Source organism: Glossina fuscipes, unplaced genomic scaffold (genome assembly GCF_014805625.2).
Source record: "Glossina fuscipes isolate IAEA_lab_2018 unplaced genomic scaffold, Yale_Gfus_2 0, whole genome shotgun sequence".
NCBI classification, from domain to species: Eukaryota; Metazoa; Arthropoda; class Insecta; order Diptera; family Glossinidae; genus Glossina; species Glossina fuscipes.
In genome coordinates this window covers 3680355-3699898 of record NW_023998414.1, presented here as the reverse complement: position 1 = coordinate 3699898, position 19544 = coordinate 3680355, and the positions used below count along the sequence as shown (strand labels likewise).

The 19544-nt window shown below is 33.3% G+C and overlaps 3 protein-coding genes across 4 annotated transcripts; 1 reads left to right on the top strand and 2 right to left on the bottom strand.

The window, feature by feature from the left end:
* Positions 1-4233: 4233 nt before the first annotated feature.
* LOC119639519 (40S ribosomal protein S12, mitochondrial) lies at positions 4234-12893 on the bottom strand. The gene is made up of 2 exons (XM_038036955.1): positions 12687-12893; positions 4234-4763 (listed from the first exon to the last, which is right to left on the bottom strand). Exons 1-2 carry the CDS (start codon positions 12736-12738, stop codon positions 4399-4401), a joined length of 417 nt encoding a protein of 138 aa, XP_037892883.1. The 5' UTR covers positions 12739-12893; the 3' UTR covers positions 4234-4398.
* Positions 12894-13961: 1068 nt separating this feature from the next.
* Positions 13962-19425, bottom strand: LOC119639069 (mediator of RNA polymerase II transcription subunit 22). 2 transcript variants are annotated; one of them, XM_038036258.1, is made up of 5 exons: positions 19309-19425; positions 19142-19244; positions 14760-14861; positions 14267-14470; positions 13962-14201 (listed from the first exon to the last, which is right to left on the bottom strand). In XM_038036258.1, the coding sequence occupies exons 1-5, from the start codon at positions 19318-19320 to the stop codon at positions 14173-14175; spliced, it is 450 nt and encodes a 149-aa protein (XP_037892186.1). In that variant the 5' UTR covers positions 19321-19425; the 3' UTR covers positions 13962-14172. The 2 variants fall into 2 exon arrangements, with proteins under 2 accessions (XP_037892186.1, XP_037892195.1); XM_038036267.1 differs by lacking the exon at positions 13962-14201 and having other exon boundaries at positions 14253-14470.
* On the top strand, positions 16006-19218 carry LOC119639651 (ADP-ribosylation factor D-like). Its single transcript, XM_038037195.1, has 2 exons — positions 16006-16552; positions 18473-19218. Exons 1-2 carry the CDS (start codon positions 16006-16008, stop codon positions 19102-19104), a joined length of 1179 nt encoding a protein of 392 aa, XP_037893123.1. The 3' UTR covers positions 19105-19218.
* Positions 19426-19544: the final 119 nt, after the last annotated feature.

Sequence of the window (19544 nt, the reverse complement as noted above, 5' to 3'; positions counted from 1 at the left end):
AATTTACTTTTCGCGTGGATTGTCCTTCCTTACCCACTTAATAGCGTAGGACTAGAATTGAAGCGAAATAATACTGATCTCAACTTTAAAGCATGGAATGAGCAAATCGATCTAAAGCTTGCCTAGTTGCGTAATGCCGAAGAAAATCAATATCGATTTTCTCTTTAATTTTTCCCAAGTATTTGGTCCGGTTTGCTAATGTATTGAGTTTGCGTGAGAAAGAAAGGGACATATATATATATATATATAGCACTTATGATTACTAAGCGGCCGTTTGATTTCAAATTTAAGATCATAGTTAATTAATCATGAAAAAAGTACGTTTTTTATTTGTCTCCCGACTTATTACATCCATGTAGACATCGTTCATTGTCGCGGTGTAAAGTCAAGTTCAATAAGTTGAATAAGACTAGAAATTGGAACAAGGTGCACTATCCACACCATTTTATCCATTGCTTCACACGTTGCAATGCTAGCATAGGCATAGGTAAACTGATGAACTTGGAATGTTTTATGTCACTTTAATCGTATACGTATTAGATTAAGGTTTTAACTAAATTTTAAAGAGTTATGCTCTTTTACAAATACGAAAAATGATTCAAAGTGAAGAGAATAGAAAAAATATTTCATTAGTTTCTACTTTCCCAGCTTATATCATCTACAAATGTTCATATGCATGCTTGGGATATATTTTTATACAAAATACCGTTACTCAAAAAAAAAAAAATAAATAAAAGGAAAGAACTGAACTGTCACCTAATCTAAGCTAAACAGTGAAAAGTATTTCTTCGGTTTCATGTTACATTAGCAAAAATCGAAAAAAAAAAAAAGAAAAGAAAAACTGCCGCCAAAGGTATCTATCTATCTATAAAAACTAGTGACCACTAATGGTTAAACCAACAATATAAGGAGACATTCTCATCACAAAATCACATACTAACGACTTATGATTGAGACATAATTATGACTTTGACATTTTTCATTTATTGTTGTTGCTGTTGTTGTAGTAAATTTTAAAATTTTACTTTTAAATGAAACCGACTTTTTTCAACAACAACAACAACAACAACAAGAACAACAACAATAATAACGCACACATGATTTTCTACTCATTAAGACATAAAATTTAACCGAAATTGCATTTTTGCTGAGTCAGCCTCTAAAGGACAATAAAAGGATATATCAATTGCTTTGTATTGCAAAGTCTTGCCGTGATTACATATGGGCTCCGCTTGCAAATGCATCAATGTTTGGTCATTGCTTTTTCTCTGATTTTCTTTTTTTGTTTCGTTTTTCTTCATCACTACTATCCTCTGTTTTCCATTTAAATGGAAAATTGTGATGCATTGTTCAAAATTTTAAACATAATTTCAATTTCAATCAAATCCATAATCGATGAATAGGTTTACAATAATTTCCATCCGTTGCCACTACAATACTGTAATATGCGTCTATAACTTCCTTACGGGATTTTACATCGATTTAATCTCATAAACGCTTATTCATCTGTTCTTAATATTATTTGTGGTCCTTGTTCACTTCAGCGGTACAGATATGTTGAACTTAGAAATTTAGAGTATAGTTGTGATCCCGATAAATTGGCGGAAGAGGTAAAGTTGAAAAATTTTAAAACATACATATATACAAAACTTTCCATACCGTCGAACCGAGAGTACTCCCGATCAATTTATTGAGTCTCGTCTGGAGCTAAGGAAAAATTTTATAACTGTTAGTATTTCGAATTCGTTTGAAAATTCTCTTCTTGTTCTGTTCTTCGTCTTTTTTTTTTTTCTTCATCAGGCTGCCTAATTACATGCATCATAGACGAGACCAAAAAAATAAGGTATAATCGTTGATTACATTCGAGTTGAATGCGAGAATCCTACGAATAGAGGGAAACGCGATTTTGGGTAAATTATTTCAAAGGATAGGCGGCCTGGGCTCTTTCTGGGTAGAAAGAGAAATTTCATGCCTTTATTTTTCAATGTTTCTTACAAGTTGTACTTGTAACTTTTCACTTACTGCTCCTGATACGCAAAAAGTGCAACTATAACTACTTTGTCCTTTGTTTAGACATAACATTGGATGCTTCGCGGATACGTTCTGCTTTTTTATTTCTCCAAATTGACAGGATTTTTTTTGGATAAAGTTGGAAAATATTTGAAGAACTCAGGCCAAAGTCAGCCATCGAATCAATAGCCTCGCAAGGTAGACTTTAGACAAGATGCCATTGTAGAGCGATATTAATCTCTCTGTTATTGGAGGCGAACCTTTAAATAAGTTTTGCATTTGGTTACTAGGGCCGCTAAAAAAAAAAAAAAAAAAAAAAAAAATTAAGATCCATAGGTTACATCTTCGGTTCTTTTTATTTATTTATTCATTTTTTTTTTTTTTTATTAGGTTATAGACCCATTTTCCTTTTCTTTTCTTTTCTTTTCACGCCGCAACTTTAGAGATATTTTAGTGAAATTTAGTACACTGATGCGTTTTGGCCCACGCACGATATGCTCCCCTAAAAGACCTTATATATTTGAAAGGTCGATCTATCGATAAATGCAGGATGGTGTAGGGTACTTTAATAGCGGATTATGATTAACTTGAATTTTTTTCAACTTTGCTACAGATTTCTTTCTATTAATGTCATCGAATTTCGAATCTTTATTACGATCACATTTGAATTATATGAGGACATTATTTTTCTTCCAAGCAATATGGTTTGTTGAAATGTTATTACTATCGCAATCCGAAGAGACCAAAGAAAAGGTTAAACGTTTTCTTCTGCTGATAAATCGTTTGTTGTTTTCGACATCCCCGTCGCCAATCAAATTCAAATCATTTTGATTGTAACGGTGCAATATATATTTCTTTAAATCTAATCTGACGCCACAAGTACTTGATCCTTGGACAATTAGATTGTAACTGATTACTTTATTTAAATTTAATTCTGATAAAACTTGAAAACCTAACATATTTACTGTTCATTCAATGCTTGCCAAAGCATTTGAGTTGTATTTTGGCAACGATTGATATTAGAGCAGGGCGTTCATCAAGATTACCTCTGAAATAAATAATGATATTAACCTTTGTTATTCAAAAAAACTTATTATATATATTATATATATTATTATATATATATATGTATTATATTATTATGTTTCATATTCAAATTTTAAGTTTTTTCATAAAGTAGAGTTAGTCCAGTTGGACGCAGCAGTGAATGGCTGATTTCTATTTCAATTTTATTGACAGTTTAAGAACCCGAATAAGCCATAGACCGACAGATAGATAGAATGTACAAGTTTTATATAGAATCGTTAACGCTTACATTGCAGTGGATAGACGAAAGCAAGTTTATGAAATGCCTGACATTCGTCGAATGTATCCATAAAATTTGAATCATTAAAAATTGATTACATAACGAGACAGGAGTATTTAATAAGTAAGTAAACATGTACATTATTATCAACATGCAGGATACAAGGGAAACAAGATGAAGACATTTTTCTTTAAATAACCGATAATTTGCAGCTTAAGACCGCCGTTTGCATACAAAACCACAAACTGATCAATCAGCTTATTTTTAATGAAGAGAGAAAGAGAAAGAGAAAGAGAGAGAGAGAAATATAGATAAATAGAGAGAGAGAGAGAGAGAGAGAGAGAGAGAGAAGAAAGTGATGAAAAAAAATTGAACAAAAATATTCAGACAATTATTGACAAAGCGTTGACTGTGAAAATAGGGCGTAGGGCGAGACGATTTTTTCATAGATAACAAACACAGCCACTTACCTTAACAAAGAGACAAAAAATAAGCAGACAATACTTTGTGTCTGTTGTTCATTCCACGATTTCGTCATTCATAGGAATAATGAATATTCAAAATGTATAGATAATAATAATAATAATAATAACGACGATGAGGATGATGATCATAATGATGATGATGATGATGATGATGATAATGATGATCGTCGTAATGGTTACAGGATAATAATTCCTAAAGCGTAAAAATACCAATAAATCCATTTTATGTTTTTTCTTAGCAAATTTTTCTTATGTCTTTTTACAGCAATATAACAAAACCAAATACAATACAAATAGGAAAAGGAAAAGCAAAAATCTTCTTATACACCCATCATCTCTATACATTGTTAAGGTAAAGTACTGTTGTTGACTTAAGATTACGACAGAAGACATAATAATATCGTCATTTTTTTTTTGTTTTTTTTTTTTTCCAAATTGTGTGCGTACGTGTGTATGTGTATGATGGTTAAACTTGACCTTTTCTTTTAATTTTGTCCTAAGACAAATGATAATCTCCAGCAAATGATTATAAATGTTTACTTTTATATTTGGTTTTTTTTTTTTTATTTTTTATTTTTTCATTTCTTAAAAATAATTTTATTTATTTTTAACCACATGATTTAAATCAAAAACACCGCGCACACACTTCAGCTTAACACCAGGGACATCCTGTAAACGACCGACCCGCACTAAAACAATATTATGTTCTTGCAGATTATGACCAATGCCTGGAACATAGGCTACCATTTCTTTCCCGGTAGAAAGGCGGACCAAAACGCATTTACGATTCGCCGAATTGGGTTTTTTCGGTTTCTTAATTAACGTTTTCAATACGACACCCTTAGCGAAGGGTTTACCATCTAACGGCTTCCGAGGTGGTCGTGTTTTTATATGCGGTCCCGTACGATGCATTCGATATAGCGAAGCTATTTCACGCATTTGCATCAATGAATTATTGACAACTGAAATGAGAGCAGAAACAGAATACATAATGATATTGAATGAATATTTATTTCTAAACATATTCAAGCATTTTCGAAATCGAAATCAACACAACAAACTTTTCACTACTTTCTTACATTGGGAGGATGTCGTCAATACTTATCGCCTCAAGCCATCATATAAAAATTATTAAGTATTTAAGCACATCTGTAGTCAGTCAGCTGATCAGGTGATCAACGTATTCGATAATTTGACCCTTTTTTGAATATATTTCGAAAGGTTTGATTAAGGTATGGTTCGTAATTGATCGAACTTGTTACAATGAGCAAAGGAAAGAAAGTTATCAGGAAGCTTGGACAATTGATATTTCATTATAAGATCTTGTAGCAAATGTAATACACAGAGAATTTCGCTGTTTGAACGTTCATTGCTGGATCGAACATGGAACCTTTATAAAATTTTCGCCTTCTATTATATCTAGATTAGGACGTGCATTAATATTTTTGCTATTGGATAGACTATCCAACAACTTCTGCAACTCAAATTTATTTACCCGAAAACGCTTCGCAATTGAGAGCGTGTCGGAGCGTTCAGATTTTCATACTATATTCATACCCATAGAATTTTAACTAGATTCTCATTGGACGGACGCGGTCTATTCCAACCTTTATCGTTTAATTAGGGAAACGACACTCTTGGAAAAGGATGTGAGCAAAGCTTAAAGTCGAATTCAAACAACCATAATAGTGCAGGGAAGCAGTGAAAGCAGGTTTCCACCACAATGCCATACCAGAAAGACGAGTAGCCTCTGTTAAGACTAGAGCCCAATGCGGCTCACTTACCAGTCGGTCAGTGCCAGTCAAAATGCAACAATTACAAGTTTAAGCAGAGTGTGCCCAAACTCCGTCCAATGGCTCCTAATACGCTACAACTTGCTGATCTCACCATATGCACAGCAAAGCTTCATTTCTATGAATATTCCAATTCAGTGTTGATGTGGATGATCCTCCCGGACAAAACCATGACTTTTTTTGCTTGGGTTTGTCGTAGTAGATCTAATTGTCATCGCCAATCATAATATACCGTAGAAAACTTATCTTTATATGCCTGGCAAGCGATGAAATCGCAATATTTAAACGGTTTTGGTTAATTTTTCCTCCTTTTAAATCTTTTTCATCCTATGTGAACCGATAATTGCGATATGAAGGAGCAGCATCATCATAAGCTGCTAAAAGTGTTTGATAGGCTCAAGCAGCGACGAAATGTCAAAAATGCAGTATTGAGCGTTTTAACGTCTGTATGCACACTGCATAGCCTGAATAATATAAAATGGAAACCTGTTATATAATGTAGGCAAGGGTCAAAGGAAACTGTTGCGTGCATTATTTAATCATTGTCAGTAACAGATGTTGCCGATCAAAATACATGCAAGCGCCCATTATGTAATTGTTAATTGTTCCTACCATGTTGCAAACTCCAATTTGCTTCTCGTGATAACTGTACTCTTTCGTATGCCAAGCTTATACGCTTAACAATCCCAACTTTCTGAACTTATATCTACTGAACGCGGCGATATTCGACAATACATATATGTATAGGTGCATAAGTTTGTTGCCTCGAGACTTTATTGCAAAAAACTGATCATACATTTGCTATTCAAAATATTGTCCGTCAATAGGTACTATTTTACGATATCATGTCCATTTTTTCGTCTCAGTCAAAACAAATTATTGTTGTTAGCATATTTCGGCGATGGTTTCATTTGGTTTGAATGAGACAGACCACACTGCGACCAGCTACTAACCCACCCACGCAAATATTCCCACAATCGATATTCAGCTTTATTGTCGACATTTGTGATTTACATACTATCGCTACTATTGCATTATTTTGACTTTGACCCACCCACGGAAGTATTCCCACAATCGATATTCAGCTGTATTGTCGACATTTGTGATTTAGATACTATCGCTACTATTGCATTATTTCAGCTTTGAATTTTGTTACGCATCCACTCTTCATCAACAGTAAGAATATATCGGGACTATCAATCAAATTAAGGACGAAAAGCAAAGTTTTCCGCAAATGACGATTCTTTGGCGCAGAAGCTCCAAGAAAATTATATTTTTGCACACGCATAAATATGCGATAATTTATACAATTGCGTATAGCTTAAGGACAATACAGTCTTATTTACCAACCTATAGTACCATTTAGTCTCTCTGCACGGCACAGTTAAATTCATACATACATATATATATATATATATTCATAACATAAATGTACTCTCTTTAGATATAACCACAAAAATGTAGCTAAAACCAAAAAGTGTGACAAACATGCGTTTAATCTGTAATGATTTTCCCCAGTGATTAATGCCGAAGATAGTATAGTAAAAATGAAGAACAATAGGGGTTGAATATCTTAGCAATGGACGCGACAGATGTGTGGGCAGCAATTACAAAAAAAAATAAAAATAAAAATAAAAAAATAAATAAATAAATAAATAAAATCAATACACATCTATAGGCATTGACATACAAAATACATAACGGATTAAATGTGGAAGAGTAATTTTTTTTTTTTTGCAAAACTATTCATAATCATCGTCCACCTTCGCACAAAAGGGAAAAATATTATAAAAAATTGAAAATAAAAGAAAATCAATATTCAATTCATATGGTTTTGGGTTAATCTCTGCGGAAAATCTCTGACCAATGACACAAAACAAAAAACAATGCAAAGCAATTTTAACCAAATATGACGGAATCCATTGTTCATCATTGTTTTTGCTGCTGTTCGTTCCACTGCATTGCATTGATGACGAATAATAATAGAATTTTTTTTATTACTTGAGCCATATTTGTGAAAAGATTGATGGAAATAAATGATTATTTATTTTGGCCGATGATTTCGTTCGTTTTTTGTTGCTTTCTCCATTTAGTCAGCGGTCACCTTAACCTTTGGTTTGCTTGAAATTGACCCCTTTTCCTGCATCCATTGTTTCAATTTTATATAAATCAATCGCCATTGTTGTCATTATTTCTATTTCGCATATTTTCCCATATGAGTTTGATGAGAAAAACGGAAACGATTTCAGTTGAGATCGTTCGAAATGCTTACAGTTGTAACAATTTTTGTTGTTTACATTATTGATCGTTAAAGAAAATCATCATTAAAATTTTTCAATTCACTTCATTCTTGATTGAAATATATGGCTTTCTAGTCCTTTATATCGTATCAATGTCCTTAAAGCGATCCAGACAGACGTCGGCTACGGTACAGTCGAAACTTCCGTGCTCGTATAAACAGCAACGTAATAATTTCTTATTGGAAACGATCGATCTATTTACCATGGTTGATTTATACATTTCCGCATAGCCGAAAATCGATAGTTTGGCCATCAAGTTTAACTTTTTCGCCTTGAAAGTAGCAAAGCAGTAATCGAACCAATAATCCAAGCTATTCTTCATTAAATTATTGTAGGCCGATTGACCAAACTTAAATCAATTGAGTTCAGTAGTGGTCATCGTAGGTTTACTAATAAAAGATTTTTTTTTTTTTTTTTTTTTTTTGTTAAATGACCAATCAGTCAGGGGATGTGCCATACTCGTATAACACGGCGACGATCAGAACGAAGGAGAACACCCCCCAAACCTGTAAGCGTTATACCTTTACCGACTAAATTATAGCGCTGCTCAAAGTAAACTCTATCGCACTCAGATTTGAACCCGCGAAAACTAACTTGTTCGTGCCACGGTTCTTACCTACTTGACTACTTGGCGCCATATCACATGAGCGACAGGCTCTTTAGATCGTATTTGCTGAGATTTTTGGTTAAAAACTCTTGTAGGAGAGAGAGAGAGAGAGAGAGAGAGAGAGAGATAGAGACGAAGAGAGAACAGCAACAACTGTCTGGAGTCAATACATTAATTAAAGTTTCTGGACCGAGCCTAAAAATGATGCTCACCATTTGAGCAGATTCACGATGATTTATGAGTACCAGCTCCATGATTTTGCAATCTTTTCGCCATTGAAGATCGATTTTTGTGATCTAAAGCGAAGAGAATTAACTTTCGTACTTGTAGGACAAGTACGGTTATAAGAAACTATTAACTAATTTCTACTATACTGCATATAAGAAAATTTAGTGCAATTAATATAATAGCAAATGAGGTCCTCCTGCCTGATTATTATAAAATACGAAATGTGATTTAATTCGTTGCTAAAGGTATAGGAAACTGTGGCCTTTTCATTCGCAAACACATTTTCCAATAATAGTTTGTGTATATTTCAATTTCGCAGATTTCGACTTATTACTTACCAACCGACCACCCATAGCGTGTGCATTATTGCGGTTTGTGAGGGAATAAAACATTTTTATAATCTCTATGGACAGTTTCGTTGTTAATCATTTCAAAATGAATATGTTTATGACAATAGATGAATAAATATCAAGCGTAACACAATGATGTACAGTGTGTGAAATATTTTGCATAAGCAAAAAGTGAAAAAAAAAAAAAATAAATAAATAAATAAATAAAAAAGAAAAAAAAAAAGGATACAAAAATAAAATGAGCATAAAAGGACTATGACAGAAGAAAGGCTAACACAATAACAATAACAATAAGTTACGAATCGAATGTAGTGCAAAGACAACAGTGGATTAATTGATTTCAACTTGAATGCGCTTTTTGTGTATACATCCGATTATTTTGGGATTTCGAGTATTCAAAATAACACCTGAGATGCAAAATGCATTAAATTATTGTAAATATGCTATGACTATAAATATAACTGAATATTTACGAAAGGATTGATTTGACGGACATTTTTAAAATACATTTTTAAAAAAATAGATCATTGATAGATTGTTTGTGATCTCTGACTCAGTGGCGGCTATGTTCTCAACTTACAAATGGCGTTTGCTTTGCGCTTATGACTAGCGACGTTAATAACAATCGCTCTTGACATATGATAATAGTGACGTAACATAAATTAATTGATTAAAAAATGCATGCAACCATATCCCAGTTGGTGTATTCTATCTAGTTTTGGTCTAAACGTGCACTAGTTGTGTAAGACTGAACTCCAAGCTTTATATATGAAGCAATCCAATTCAGATAATATGGAGGCAAATCCATCAAATCAAGTTTCATCATTAGCAGATTGTAGCTAGAAAATGATTACAAAACGTTTTCTGTATCGAACATGATAGGTCCATAAAGGGTTGTCAGCGTAGACCATTCATTAATGAATCCATATTGAGCGTGAGATTTAATTGTTTTCGCACTACAGAATACTCTTTGTACCATTGTGTATTCAAAGGATGTTGGTAATGCACTAAGTTTATGGATGTGTTTGTACTTATCAATCAAGTGCCTATTGCCCGTTTTATGCATAGGGAATACGAAACTAAGTAGGAATAAATTTCAAATCCGTGTAACTACAATATAGATCTGTTCCGCTGACTACGATAATCCATATTGTACTTTCTTTTCAGACTTAACGAAATTCCCAAAGCTATTGAATGCTTTCTTCGCGTGAGGATAGTTGAAAAATTTAGACTTTTTCTCTCTCCATGATTAATATTTCTTGCGTTGCACCGGTACTTAAGACACTACAAGATGCAGAGAATTTTTGAGCGTTTGATGATATTTACCCTCAGGATTTACATCTCATCCTATTTAGAAAATACTAGGTCTAGAATTTTGTTATTATAGATCAAAAATATCATCGAAAAATATATCGAGCCGCGCTATTCAAGCAAGACAAGAATAAACCTTTTACCAACATCGTAGAATTGCTAAAACGTCTGAGGTAGACTAAAGCCACCCATTACGATAAGAATATCGTTGCGTTTCAATTTGCTCGAGATCTCCTGAAGAAATGAGACATGCTTCATGTATATATCCAAATCTGATAGTAAAGGAATATATGAACAAGAGACATAAATTTTTTTAATTTTAATTTGAAAATAGTCTGCTAAGAACCTCGCATCCACTCTTAACAAATGGTCACTCCGTCTATTTGCTTACGGGTCACTTTGATAAACATAAGCCGGCAGCACTGCTATTTCCGGATCGTGGTAATTGTACAGTGGAAAATTGTGCTGCGAACAAAATAATTTTGTTATGCGTACGCATTTCGATTGTAAGAAAATGATTCAAAATGCATCGTCTATGTAGGGCGTAAACCCAAATTGCGGAGGCAAGCAAAGGCCAATGAAAAAATTGCCACCAATCTAGAAAAGCGAAGAAAAACGGAGGGCCATCTCATTCAATAGACATAAAACTAAACAGTTAGGAGACCGTTTAATTAATTCACAATCATACCTTTTTCACTTGGGCAGTAGATTAACTTTCGTTTTGCTGAATCATTCGAATGAATAAATGAATAACAGAAAAGCAATTTTTGAATATTTTGTAGTTTTGGCACGCGTTTATTATTTCCAAGTGTCCTTCTGAATGTTGATTTTATCTTCCCCTAACATGATGATAGCATCAGAACTTAAGATCGAAATTCCCTTTTCTTTATAGGAAAAAATTTAGCAAATCATTGCATTTGAAATTTGAACCCTTTTACTCCAAACGTTCTTCTCTCTAACACCTGCTGACATTTCGTCCCTAAATGGTGCAGTAATTTAATTTGGCGTCTGACAAGCGTACGCCTAACGTACGCGCATTTCCACTTGTGTATTAAAAAACAAACAATAAACACAGATGTTAGTTTTACCCTAAAATGCATTCACTTACAAAACATTGAGATGCTAGAGATGATGTGACAATTTTTACGTTTTCCCAAAATAAGGTAAATATTGTTAGAACAATAAACCGGCAATTTGTTAGGGAGTCCAGATAACATTCTTACACTTTTATAAAATAGATTTTATAATTGAGATTTAAATGCATGGCCAAGCAAGGAAGGGGACATAAAGGTCAAAAAGTTAAAAAAAACAGCCTTCGGTAACAACATACACATCTTAAGGGAATATGGAAATTTTAAAATGTAATATTTTTTCAAAAGTTTGACAATTGCTATAGCGAACCTATAGGATAGTTTATGTTAGTTTTGCTTGGTTACAAGACGATTTTTTCCGTTGTATGTCGGATTAATTTCAAATCGATTTGTGGTCATGACCATCGTGATAATCAATATTTACTGTGTACTTACTTACATTTACATATTTACTGTGGCAAATGCAATCGCTGACAATGAACGAAGGGAACAAAGTGAAAGGGAAAGATAATCATAGCTATGTTCCCTTCGAATCGAGTATCGATTAGACTATATATCCTTATTATTTAATATATTTTTCTGAATAAGAATCTGGTCTTCCTTTATCTATTAGTTCAGTGAAAATGAAAAGTGTGGCTTAGAAGCCTTCAAAATTGAAACTCCCCGTATGATGAATTACGATTACAAGACAAAAATATGATTTTACTATTGGGGTATCATTGTGATCAAGTTATACTTATGCTTGTGTAAACGCTATCCGCATGAAATTTTAAATTTCAATTAAGTACTTTCGGCTTAAACAAAGTCTCTAATTAATTTGCTTGCAGGCGTTTCTGCTAGTTTCCTAGTTTTTGGGGCGGTAAATATGTATGAGTAATGTATGTAAGCATAAAAATATCTCATCACGTCACATAAAGCATTCGGTACGGATTTTTGGCTTACACAAGTGAACGATTCCATCGAGATCATTTTAAATTATTAAAGTGATTATATTGCGGTCGCTTTCGATCTTAAGTCGAACTTTTTAACGATTCTGTTTTTACTTATCGCTTTTAAAAAAACAAATCAGATATTTCGTATAACGATTATCTTTCAATTAAAAGCGTTTTAAATTCACATACAAATAGATTTATTTCCTAGCGGAAATTATGTTTACGCATACTTATATATATATATATATATATATATATACGGCCAGAACATACCTTGTGTTGTCACTTGTTTCGTAACATTAAATGTTTGACGTAAAAAATTCATTATCCATGAATGTTTCCTGCTTTAAGTCACTATCAAATATCGCTGATCACTTCGTAAATGCCTTTTTTCAAGGAGTTTTAGTAAATAACTTTACGTTTTATTTATAATTTATTAATTTTAGCTAAAATGTCATGCTTCTAGCTGATTGTATGCGAACAACTGTTCTTACATATGTTTCAAAGACAGAGAAGTTCACGAGAAAAAAGTAACAAAAACGAGGCACTGCCAACTTAAAATACTTTGCTTAATCTAATTAGATGTATTTATTAAATATATAAATATATAAAATCTAACGACCAAGCTCTGAATCTAGCACCACTAATCATAAGAACAAAGCAAAAAAATATACGGCGAAGCATATAATTCCTAAGTAAAGCCGGAATAAGGATAAGGATAAGTAAGAAGCAATCGCAGCATTTTACATTCAATCGGTTAAATCGGAATTTTAAGACTTATAATACACGATGCTCGCCTTTGATATCTTGAAGTGAGGCTGAAAAGTTTTTCAAAGGTTATCATTTATGCTTATCCTAATTTTTGTCATATTAAAAATTCTGCTAATCGACAGACAAACCAAGATGAACAAGAAATTTCATGACCATTGATGACAAAGATCTTTTCATACATTTACCTTCTTTCTGTTTTTTTTTGGCGGACTTGCGCATAATACAAAACCGTAGGCAAATTAGATATATCGTTTTTATGTCAATTTCTTAATCTCATACTTTTAGCCCAATATTTTTAGTTCAAAATGTACGGGCGGACCAACCAGAATAGCTCAGAATTAAGTGTAGTTTAATTGCTGGGTATGATGACCTTGATTTATCCCTAATTTTTGACAGTAGAAAAAAAATTATAATTTCTAAAATTATTTACTAAACTATATACTAAATTCTAAATCATACCCATTACCACCATACAGAAAGAAGTCAATTATTCCGGAACAACAAACTTAACTGTCCTTAAGAACACGGATCATAAAAAAAATCCATGAAAGAGCTTTTTACTGTGCAGATATTTTTCTGATCTCACTTATTTAAACATTTTTTCTCTCTACAAGAAAATTGCTTCGACGGGTTTCCTAGGTTAAGAAACACAATTCATTTCTAATTCTCAATCGGATGTTTTTGTTTCTTTTTTGATTCCAGAAATATTGAAAAAACATGGAATTATTTCTCTTAGCATAAGTGCGCAGACACTGCCTCTCTTTTGTCTATTGCTTCAAACATGGAGAACTTTTACTATAGATTTTATTATTCTCTGGAGCACGAGAGCTATTGATTGAGATTATTCCTCTTTCGAGTAATAAAAGTAAGCAATCGAAAGATTTACTAGAATGCATTAAAGGAATAGCTAAACTTGAAACCGTGGTGACAAAAATACCGCAACAACAGCAGCAGCAAGAAGGAAACCCAAAAAGTAAATTCAATTTACTTAAAAAACGAACACAACCCGGTCCATTTCTAAACGATGAAAATGAGAAAAGAAAGAATGAATGAAATTGATAAAGTTTTTTACTTAAATATACTTGTATAATATTCTTCTTCTAAATCATATAAATCTAAAGCCATCTCATCGCGTAATTTCATTAATTTTTTATCACAATCCCGTTGAGTAGCGCGAAACAATTGTGAATTGGTAGCTATGGCCTCATTAACCGAATGAAAATCGTTCAAAATTAAATATTGTTTAATATCGGAAACCAGTTTCATTAACGATTCAAAAGCCCGCACTGAAATAATAATAAAAGAATAATTTATTTTTTTATGTAAATCTAAAAAGTAAATAAATTGTATCCACCACTTAAATTCAGGACCCAAGAAGCAAGTTCCAATTGTCTATCTCACTTTTTGTCATCGATATAACGATTCCAAAAAGTAGACGCCAGCTGATAAAGCTGACATACATATTTTTTGTTTAACTTGGCGTTATGAAGTGTCTCTGAAAATTAATTTTAAGTTTTAAAAACGGGCGCTCCTGGGGCGGTGGTGGAACTTTCTTTCATTTTCCTTTTAGCTTACCTATATTGGCAGCTCGTACTTGCATTTCATATGTGTCCTGTTCACATTGAGTGGTTTTGGAGAGCTGTGAGTCGCCTTCGCCTCGTGCCAGCTTAACTGTTTCTACAAAGATTTCAATATAATTTTTTGTTTTTTTAATCATTATTATTATTACTATCATTATATAATTTATTCCTTATATTGAAGGAAAATATTAACCTCAATGACAAATATAATAATAATGTTCTCTCCCAAATAGCCAGAAGACTGCCGAGATGGGAAGGATTCTGTGTGTGTAAAAACAAAGGGAAGCCATCAATAATAGGCCAATGAAGAACAAGTTTTGCCTATCTTCCTACCTACCACCGAAATCAGAAGTTTCTTCGCTTGGAATAATCGCAAAGCATCAGATATAGCACGTATAATGTATTGATCAGCGTAGGTTTCAGGTAGGCGCACAAGCAGCAGATATTGATCGAAGAACATCCGGAAGGAGTGATTGCCAAAAGGGCCTGCATGTCATCGTCCTCAATAAACGTCTTTACAACAATTTCATATAGTGATCTTGAAAATTCTTCTTTCTCTTTTGACATTTCGACGCGCTATACAGAAGTGAAGAGTAAAGCTGAGCCTTACAAAGGTTGAAAAAGTGTATTCTAAACTTCTCTCATTTGCATCGACGGCGATAAATTTTTTCATTGGTATAACAAGATTTCGGGGACAGAATATTTACAGACTTGCAACAAGATCGGCTTTAATTATTTGATTAAATGACAAATTGTTTAAAGCGTGTTTTTTGTTTTTGCTTTTGTGCTCATGCGACTCGTAGCTGATCAACTTTTTAGAAGCTTTAATAGAGAAATATTAACTTTTGAAACACATTACAAACAGTGTTCTGTGCTTTGAGAAATGCAACATCGTTTGCATTATGGATAAAAATTGTCGATTTTTAGGATCGTTTGTTTTTTCTCTTTCATAATTGCTTAATTTCACAATTTCTAGCTAACACAACATAAGCATTAGGGAATTTTTAATGTGTAATAGTAAATACGCTTAAAAATTTTGAAACACCACGTCAGTAATGTAATAAAATCTGTTGTGTTTCCCTGCGATGTCTGCCAGTCATTTAGCAACTCTTGTTATAAAACTTTAAAATTTCAGAAAGCAAACAAACAAACGAACGTAAAAAATTGAATTTTTGTTTAAAAAAAAAAAAAATAAATAAATAAAAAAAAAATATAGGAAAAAATAATATATTTTTCCTCCGATGGGTTTAATCATAACTACTCTGTTAAACTCATTTCTGGGGAAACGTGATGTGCGCATTCTGATGGTCGGTCTTGATGGTGCCGGCAAAACCACAATACTCTATAAACTGAAAGTGGGCGAAGTTATCTCATCCATACCGACAATTGGTTTCAACGTGGAGGTCGTCGAATATAAGAACATACGTTTCACAGTTTGGGATATTGGCGGGCAAATGAAAATTCGACATCTTTGGTATCATTATTTTCCCAATACATCAGCCGTTATATTTGTAGTAGATGCAGCCGATATTGATCGTATATCTGAGGCAAGGCTGGAATTGCACACCATGCTGGAACACGATGATCTTCGTAATGCCGTGCTCTTGGTATTTGCAAATAAGCAAGACTTGCCGCATGCATTGAGTGTTAGTGAATTGGCAAAAAATTTAAGTTTGCACCAATTGCAGCAAGAATGGTATGTCCACGCCACTTGCGCTGTCCTAGGTAACGGCCTATATGAAGGCTTGGAGTATTTACGTGAAATGTTACAGCGCAAAAGAATAAATCGTTAATCGGATATGTTCGCTCAGTTTAATAGACATTTTGCTTCGCCATATCTCCCTCTTCATAGATATTCATCCATATACATATATTGCATATTTAAATAATAGATAAATGATTTACATATCATTAATTAAATTTTCATTTAATGTTTTAATTCATTTTCTAAAATTCCAGTGCGTCCATGCCAACATGCAAATTGAAAAAAATGTTCAACAAAATACTTTGTGACTTAAAAAATTTGATTTTGAATCATTGTCCGGAAAGCAATGTCGCATGTCATTAGGGTCTTTGAAAGGCAACTAAGTAAAGCTTACAAAAATAGCCTTATTCGATTCAACGCAAAACTAGCACACTTTAAGGAGCAAACATTATCCTGGTAGTCGAAAAACTCTTGATATGAAGAAGTATTGGATAGGCTTTACATGTTGTCAACCATAAAACTCCTAACGGTACTTGTTCTCGAAAACAATAAATCTTTGTAAAGGAAGATTCAGTCGCGTTCCTCACTTCCATGAAATATTGTTCTTTTCGAACACATGTTATTGCGATCGCTATAGAGCGGAGCGTTTCATTTCGACGAAAGCTTTTTTAACCAAAGTACTTCAATTTAATTATGCATTAGAAGTGTAACTATCGTACATATACGTTTACAAAAATGGTATAAAATATTTTGTTCATTCCTGACAACAAAGACTTTTTACCTACATGAAAAGCTTACCGATATCGCAGTCGGCCTTTTAACGATATGTACCAAAGAATCTAGGTGTATGGATTATCACCAAAATCGATACACAGCTCGGGTAGACAACGAACGCGGGAAATAAGTGTTGATCAGAAGGCGGAATTTGTAAAACTTTCCAGTTTCGTGTTGCTAATATTTTTCGCACAAATTTCGTAATAAGAGACCGAACAAAGTCATGTTGAAAAATCACCCTATAATGCCTTTTGGTATATCGCGGCCGTTTTTTCTTTCATGAACGACGCAATGGCATCGTTTATTGTTGGTAATGAGCTACAGTAGTGCTCTCGGTTTGGTTGAGGCAACTTTTTGTTCCCTGTAAGCCCGTATATAAGGAATATAAGGAAAATTTCGAATAATACTTATTAATTCATTCGATTGGTCTCCAGTATGGCTTCTTGACCAGGGTATCGTAGCGCTTACCGACTCATCGCCATTTTTTCCCGAATTAAGAAAAGTGAGGTATTTTAATGCTAAGAAGTAAAGCTTAGAAATAGAAATAGTATTTTCGAATGCGGAAGTCACGGTTCCAAACAGTACGTTCTAGTGCGGTTTACTTTCTTTTTTGGAAATCAGCAGAAGTTTCGACTAACTTCATAGTGGTGACCGTGCCATTTCATTGTAACCATCTTTCTTTCGCGAATCGTATAAAGAATATGAAATTTCGGTTAGTATAACGATGCAAAGTTTCAGAAAGGATGCTAACATATCTTAAAATTATTCTATAGATCAAACGTGTAAATGGGTGCCCTTCACGCAACACATATAGTAGATAACAAAGTAAAATTGAGTGGAAGATTTGCTAAAACGACTGAACAGCGTAGGGTATATGTGATTCTGGTCCGTTTGCTGGCAGGTTTATAATTATCAAAATATTGCAATTCGCTAGAAAATAGTTTTTTTTTTTCAGAATTTTATTTGTAAATTGTTAGTAATAAAAATAATTTTAACTTCTCATATCCTAATCCATCTGTTTAATTATGTATATTTAATAAACAGTAATGAAAACATTTGAGAAACTAGTGCCTTTCGTTTATTCGCGCAAAAAGGGGGCAAAGCGAACGAATAGGAATAAATAAAACCAGACTTGAGACTGAATAGCAAAAGTATGAAATTTCATTTACTCTCGAACAGCCGATAGAATCGGTCCTCTTATTCACTTAGTTAGAAACTAAGTTAAATAGATGGAAAAATATTTTATTATTCGTTTCAATTTGCGTATAAAACTATGGGCCAACGGTGGACACGATTTATTGGACGTTTCTTCAGTAAACCAAATCGCGAAATAAAAGTTGGTATGTTGGGTTTGGATAATGCTGGAAAGACTACCATATTATATCAGCTTAAAAACGCGAAATCTCCAGAAGAAATTGTGCCGACTATAGGTTTTAATGTGGAGACAATACGATGTGGTAAACATTTGCTGAATATCTGGGATGTCAGCGGCGGTAAACCAAAAACCCGCCTGCTCTGGAAACATTATAATCAAAATACCAGAGCTATCATTTTTGTTGTGGACGCAGCTGATTTGGCAAGGATTCCACTGGCAGCAGAGGAATTGAGATGGTTATGGTGGCGTAATGAGTTGGCTCACGCCATTTTTTTAATATTTGCCAATAAACAAGATTTGGCTAACGCTTTAAACGCCCAAGAAATTGTGCAAGTATTAGAATTAGATACATTGCATCAGCATCTATGGACAGTGCAGGAATGTTGTGCTTTAACGGGGGCTGGATTATGGCAAGGAATGCAACAGTTAATGCAACTGTATGAAGAACGTGCGAAAACTTGTAGTTTACGTTTAATACGTAAATAATTAATAAAATCAGGATATATAAAAGCAAATAATTTACCTTCAAAATTTTCTAATATGCTTTTAACATCATCTTTCAAGCGTGTTTGATACGATTTCAGGAGGGCTTCTTTTGACTGTGGTAGAGCACGTTGCCCAGACATCTCGTGCAAGTAAAAAATTGAAATTTATTCGATACAAAAATCAATAAAATGCCAGTCTTCTTACATTTATAAGCATTCTTTTCTGTTTGGCCGCGAAACAAAGAAATTATTAGCGATGAACAGCTGATGTTTGTTTGTAGTAAACAGTTGCAGAAAAGGGGCCCTGCTTATCGTTTGCGATGAAAGTACTTTCTAATTATTTAAAACGATATATAAATATTTACATCTCTAACTTTTTAAAGTAGCAACTAATAAAAGTTATCGATAAATAAAAAGAAACAATAATTTAACATTACACCT

Excerpts from the sequence above, each read along its gene's own strand:
- LOC119639651 (XM_038037195.1), top strand. The coding sequence starts at position 16,006 with ATGGGTTTAATCATAACTACTCTGTTAAACTCATTTCTGGGGAAACGT. Across the intron at positions 16,553-18,472 it reads ACAGCGCAAAAGAATAAATC|ATGGAAAAATATTTTATTAT; the intron begins GTTAATCGGATA and ends TAAGTTAAATAG.
- LOC119639069 (XM_038036258.1), bottom strand. Across the intron at positions 14,471-14,759 it reads AGTACGAGCTGCCAATATAG|TGCGGGCTTTTGAATCGTTA; the intron begins GTAAGCTAAAAG and ends TTATTATTTCAG. Across the intron at positions 14,202-14,266 it reads AGAAGAAGAATATTATACAA|AAATGGACCGGGTTGTGTTC; the intron begins GTATATTTAAGT and ends TTCATCGTTTAG.
- LOC119639519 (XM_038036955.1), bottom strand. The coding sequence starts at position 12,738 with ATGAATTTTTTACGTCAAACATTTAATGTTACGAAACAAGTGACAACA. Across the intron at positions 4,764-12,686 it reads GAAACAAGTGACAACACAAG|TTGTCAATAATTCATTGATG; the intron begins GTATGTTCTGGC and ends CTCTCATTTCAG.